The sequence below is a fragment of the Tarenaya hassleriana genome, unplaced genomic scaffold (genome assembly GCF_000463585.1).
Source record: "Tarenaya hassleriana unplaced genomic scaffold, ASM46358v1 Cleome42, whole genome shotgun sequence".
NCBI classification, from domain to species: domain Eukaryota; kingdom Viridiplantae; phylum Streptophyta; class Magnoliopsida; order Brassicales; family Cleomaceae; genus Tarenaya; species Tarenaya hassleriana.
The window spans coordinates 1078955-1084991 of NW_010966986.1; the positions used below are offsets into that span (position 1 = coordinate 1078955).

Sequence of the window (6037 nt, forward strand, 5' to 3'; positions counted from 1 at the left end):
GGAATGTTTTTAATACGTGATTGAATTCTCACACGTATTTCCATAAATGCATTAGTAAACGGCTAAATCCATTACAAAATACAACAATATCGTCATTTTTAAGGCAAGCTCCACTTTCCTTCTCCGCATCTCTCCTCGACATCTCCACGTATCTCCTCCTTCCGTTTCTGTAATTTTTCTCAGATTTTCTCCAGATCCTTCTCTTTACCCTGATTTCTTCTTCCTCCCTCTGTGTATATATACATACACGTATATATTCATATGACCCTTGTCTCATATCGCTTTCACCTGTCTGTTTCTTCTTCTTCTTCTTCTTCTGCAACCATGGGGCTGTGTCTGAAAACAGTCTCCTCCTTCGTGTTCATCGTTTCCTTTGCCTTCTTCTCCGTTTCAGAAGCTCGACGGTTTTACGTCGGTGGTAATGGAGGATGGGTCATAAACCCGCCGGAGAATTACAACACGTGGGCCGAGAAATCCCGCTTCAGTGTTAACGACACTCTCTGTAAATTTCTTGTTCGATCTACGTTTGTTTTCTGAGTTTTTTCATCGTTCTCGTCGAATGGGTATCTGATGAATTTTATAACTTTTGCAGATTTTAAGTACGCGAAGGGGTCGGATTCGGTTCTTCAGGTGAGCAAGACCGATTATTTCAGCTGCAACTCCAAGAATCCGATCAAGAAAATGGAAGATGGAGAGTCTGAGTTCATGTTTGCTCGTTCTGGTCCGTTTTATTTCATCAGTGGTAACGAAGATCACTGTAAGAAAGGACAGAAACTGATCGTTGTCGTTTTATCCGTCCGGTCTAAGCCTCCCCACGCCGATGCTCCGGCGAAGTCTCCGTCGTCGTCTCCTTCCCCTGTTCATCACTCGCCCACCGTTTCTCCGTCTCATGCTCCGGCGAAGTCTCCGTCGTCTTCTCCTTCCCCTGTTCATCACCCGCCCACCGTTTCTCCGTCTAAATCTCCGGCGAAGTCTCCGTCGTCGTCTCCTTCCCCTGTTCCTCACTCACCCACCGTTTCTCCGTCTAAATCTCCGGCGAAGTCTCCGTCAAATCCGCCGTCGTCCCCTTCCCCTGTTCCTCACTCACCCACCGCTTCACCGTCACATGCCCCGGCGAAATCTCCGTCAACTCCGCGGTCATCTCCTTCCCCGGCTTCTCCTGCCCCGTCAACAAAACCGCCGAGTTCTCCGAAGGCCTCTCCGTCACCGGCCCCGGTTGGCCCACCGCCGGAGCTACCTCCGAAGTCTTCTCCTTCTCCGACGGAATCTCCGAACAGCTCCGACGACATTATGGTTCCGGCGCCGGCTCCGGCAAAGTCATCGGGGAGTATGTTGGCCGTTATGTCGGTTACTACAGCGTTAAGTATGGCTTTGACCGTGTTTATGTCTGTCTAGTCCCATGGGCCCTTGCATGGCTTATTCAATTTCGTTTATTGTATTCTGGTTTTATTTTAATTTCAAATCTGTGCTTTCGGGAATTCTGTTCTGTTGATGTTTTTTGGTTGGTGTATTTTTTTTTAAAAAAATTTCGGATAATAATTGTTTTTAATTAAGTTTTATGAATATTTAACCGAAGGTAAAACGTTCTGTGTTAAATATGAATGTAGCCAATCAGGGCAATGAAATAAAAATTAGCATATACATTTGCTGTATTAATTTTATAAGAATTGGTGCACCAAATCTCATTATCGTATAATAATTGTTTTTATTTAAGTTTATGATATTTAACCGAAAATAAATCGTTCTGTTAATCTACATTTGCTATATTAATTATGATTTATTAGAATCACATGCTATGTATGAATGAGATCTGATTTGTTTGTAATCAATGTAGAAATATATATTTGCCAAAACAAAGTTTCAATTTGTCACTGATTTTATGTTTATTCCAGTTCTGAAGATTTAACTTAATTAACCAAAGATTTTATTGTCTGGGATGAGAAAATTGGATCTTAGCTTCATGATTTGTGGAAACTAAATCATTTGCCACTAAACCCAATAGAAAGTTAATAACATTCTCCATTAATTTTTATTCCATTCTATCTGGATCATGTTCTATAGAAAATAATTTTCAAAATATTTTGTTTCCAATCCGATTTCTTAAGTCTCCTTTAGTTTAATTCATTTTTAAATCAATTTTGATTCGGATAAAATTAGATAATGGAAGATATATGGTCAATAATCATAATAATAATAATAATGGATTCGTAATTTGTTTTTATTATTTAATACCCATATATAATCTAATTACAAAGTACATAACCATACATAAAAAGGACACTTTAGTTGTCATTTCCAATACCCTGATCTATATCATGCATTTTCTTTAAATACATTGATATTTTTCTCTCTGTCGTGAAAAAAAAAAAATATAGTTGGGTAGAAGACTAGAAGTTATGGTGAAATTTCGGATTATATAAAAAAAAAAATTCCGCCTTTTGTTTAACATTTTTTTTTTCTCAACTCTCATCATAAACGCCTTTAACTTTCTCATGAGAGTGATCAACCAACGTGCTTGCATGATTATTGACTCAGAAAATATCAAAGTCATCCGACAACATAAATCTTGAAATATGATTGAATCGGGTCTGAAAACGTTGAAAATCTCTTCGGATAATTAATTACTCGTGGTTTTTATTATGAGGAGAGAAACTTGTTACTATATATGTGTTAATTAGACCAGAATTCGAACCGATTCTCTATATATAATTAATCACGTGATCATTATATTGGTGATTAAGCACTGTATCAAAATCATATAGGAGAGTGATAGATCAAATTCGGTATCATAGACGACAGTAAGCAAACCGCTGGAAACAAGAGGCTAAACATACTATGTAACATATTACAAGGAATAGAAGTTGTAACTGAAACAAATCAGACTTCGATCACTGATCCTCTCTATGTGAAGGAGATGATGAATCATAGAATAGTTTTGGCGAAGTGACCGGGAAAAGTGGAAGAAGCTGAGGCTCGGAGTCTCGTGGGGTTGATGAAATGGGTGATGGGTGAAGGTAAAACCCTTTTTCAGCAATGGCTTTTGCTTCTCCTGATGAGGAACCAGACGACGGAGAGAAAGGAGATGCCTTGCTGAAGGGGTCATCGTTGCTGAGAGGGCTGTTTAGCCCTAGATTTGGAAACTCCAGCATGCTTGGAGAGAGAAGGAGAATCTCCGATTTCCTCGGAGAGAATCTAGGGCTGTGACCATGACAGAACATCAACGTTCTTGTTGCTGTTGATCAACGTGTTGATCATGAACATGTTCTTGTTGCTGTTGCTGTTTTGTCTTCTCTCGTAGAGCTTGAAGCTGTTGTTCTTCTTGATCGGCGGGATCGAGAATAATCCTCCCTTGTTGTATCCCGGCGGCGATTCTTGATGCTTGGCGGTGGTTTCCGGCGAGCCAGTGAGCATCTGAACAACTTGTTTGAAACTGGAAGTGTCCGCTTGAACAAATGCAGTCGGGTAAGGACTCGAGACATGTTCAGATCTGGTCTGGGTCTGGATCTGTGGCCTTGGACTCTCGTCTCCTCTCGTTGACACGGTTATCGAACAAGGGTTCCAAGTATCTTCTGGGTTTGCGGCCATGGAAGTTGCAGAAACCTCCATTGAATGTATGAGAGAGAAGAGTAGTGGAAGCTGCTTATGTGAACATGGGTTTTTGATGTTCTGTTCTTCCGTGTTGTCGTGCGAAGACATTAAAAGGACTTAGTGAGGTGTCAATGGACCCATTTCGTTTCTAACCTAAAAATCTTTCAGATTCTTGTTCCGAATTCTCTGTACATTTCACTCCTTTAATATATAGATAATGTTGTTGTTAATCTAGCGTTTAGGGTTATAATATATATTTAAGGATAAAAACAAACTTAAATCTTGATATAGAAAAATATTAGGTAATTGTTCAAAATTTTACTTAGTTTTTTTTAAACGAATCATTGTTTCATATATGCGTCAATACTTGTTGGATTTTAGTAAACGTATTTCCAATTAATAATTATAAAATTCATACTATATGCTATTTTTTTGGCATATTTGGTGATGGAATATTTTTATTTTGGTTATGTTTACTGAAATAGGGAAAAAAATTCTAGCTAGTGGAACAAATATTCATATTTTTGCTTTGTTATCTATAGTGATATATACTTGAAAGCATACAAACCCAAATGTAATCTTTAATTATTTATCTGCTGAATATTGAGATTTTTTTTCCCAAAATTTCGATCGGAATTGTTTGTTCGTCTTTCAATAATAAATTGACATCTCGAATTACAAGTTCAAAATTAAACGAATTAGGATATGATATTTACATTTATATATATATATATATATTATTCCAAGACAACCAATTCAATTAAAAATCAGAATTGAATAATTAAAAATATCCTAACTAAACGACAGAATGTGGGATTAGATAGTACTAATTTCAAGTTATCATTAACAATAAAAATAAAAATATTATTTGTACTCGAGTGCTAATTTGTTCTCCTTACGTGACTGTAACTACAAACCAAAGTGAGCCCATGTTTTTTTTCCTAATTGGATTTTTTTTGTTAACGTTGGAACAACAGTTGCTATCCAACCCTTACCTTTACCGGTGGAATCGAACTGGCCACCACTTGCGCCTAACGATTTCAAAGAGACCTGACCACCATGTGCGCCTAATGCTCGATCACCACGAAGTGGGTATAAGGCGCACAGAGTAAACCCCACGTCCATGCGCACGAGTGTGCAACACACGTGGGAGGTGAGCGGACAAGGAATCGAACCCCAACCTCCCGGTATATTGATCATGGTCCTAATTGAAATTTCAGCAAGTAGTTTAGGGAAAAAAATGGAAAGAGTATCCAATTCCTTTTTTCTTTTTAAAGAAAAATGTTACCTTCAATAAACCAAATAAAAACTAACAAAAAAGGAATAATAATAATAGAAAAGTGTAACGTGGGGACTCCAATTCCTATTGAAGGATCAAATTCTTTCAACTCCAAAATCATTAATGTTTTCTAGAATATGCCTAGTGGTGTATGAGATTCCCCCATTTCCACAACTTGGAGAGGACATTTTTAAAATAAATGTAAGAAATTAAGTCCCTTATTGGATCACCATTTCTTCACTATTTAATTTTGTTTTACCTATTTTATAAAATGAGTGAAAGAAAACTATATATATATATATATATATATATATATATATATATATAGTTTTCTTTCACTCATTTTATAAAATAGGTAAAACAAAATTAAATAGTGAAGAAATGGTGATCCAATAAGGGACTTAATTTCTTACATTTATTTTAAAAATGTCCTCTCCAAGTTGTGGAAATGGGGGAATCTCATACACCACTAGGCATATTCTAGAAAACATTAATGATTTTGGAGTTGAAAGAATTTGATCCTTCAATAGGAATTGGAGTCCCCACGTTACACTTTTCTATTATTATTATTCCTTTTTTGTTAGTTTTTATTTGGTTTATTGAACCTAGATGTAAGGATATTATATATGAATTTTAGAGCATATCATTCTATATTTTTTTTGTGACTAATGTGATTATCGTCATATATTTTAAGATTATATTGGTCACATTAATTATATCGTTAAAATTCACATTGATTATACCGTTTTAAATTTATGTGGTGATCATATTGGTTATATTGGTCATATATTAAAAATTTTGGTTTGAAGTGTAATAAAATAAGGACAGTTTTGATATAATATCGCTAGAGATAATAGTTGAAATTGATTTATAATTTACCAATAATTATTAAACCCGAATATAAAGCTGGCATGTCTAGTATATTAAGACCGATTAAATTGAAAAGGAAAATTTTCCAAAATTGCTGCAAAAGTCAACATTTTATGGTAACTTCAATAGTGTCAAATCCATCGAATTATTGCAAGAAAAATAAAAAGAAAAAGACAACAACAAAAAAAAAACGCACACAAGAAGCTTCTCAATTGTTCATAGCGTTCTTGACGGCGTCAACCGCCCCTTGCGCCTTTGCTTTCACCTGCTGTCCGGTCTATATACATATATATATATATA

At 36.1% G+C, this 6037-nt stretch overlaps 1 protein-coding gene and 1 pseudogene across 1 annotated transcript; one reads left to right on the plus strand and one right to left on the minus strand.

Annotated features, from left to right (window-relative positions):
- Nucleotides 1–112: 112 nt before the first annotated feature.
- Nucleotides 113–1536, plus strand: LOC104825170 (early nodulin-like protein 2). The gene is made up of 2 exons (XM_010557459.1): nucleotides 113–502; nucleotides 593–1536. The coding sequence occupies exons 1-2, from the start codon at nucleotides 262–264 to the stop codon at nucleotides 1393–1395; spliced, it is 1044 nt and encodes a 347-aa protein (XP_010555761.1). The 5' UTR covers nucleotides 113–261; the 3' UTR covers nucleotides 1396–1536.
- Nucleotides 1537–2811: 1275 nt separating this feature from the next.
- Nucleotides 2812–3695, minus strand: LOC104825171 (annotated as a pseudogene).
- Nucleotides 3696–6037: the final 2342 nt, after the last annotated feature.

Excerpts from the sequence above, each read along its gene's own strand:
- LOC104825170 (XM_010557459.1), top strand. The coding sequence starts at position 262 with ATGACCCTTGTCTCATATCGCTTTCACCTGTCTGTTTCTTCTTCTTCT. Across the intron at positions 503-592 it reads CAGTGTTAACGACACTCTCT|ATTTTAAGTACGCGAAGGGG; the intron begins GTAAATTTCTTG and ends TAACTTTTGCAG.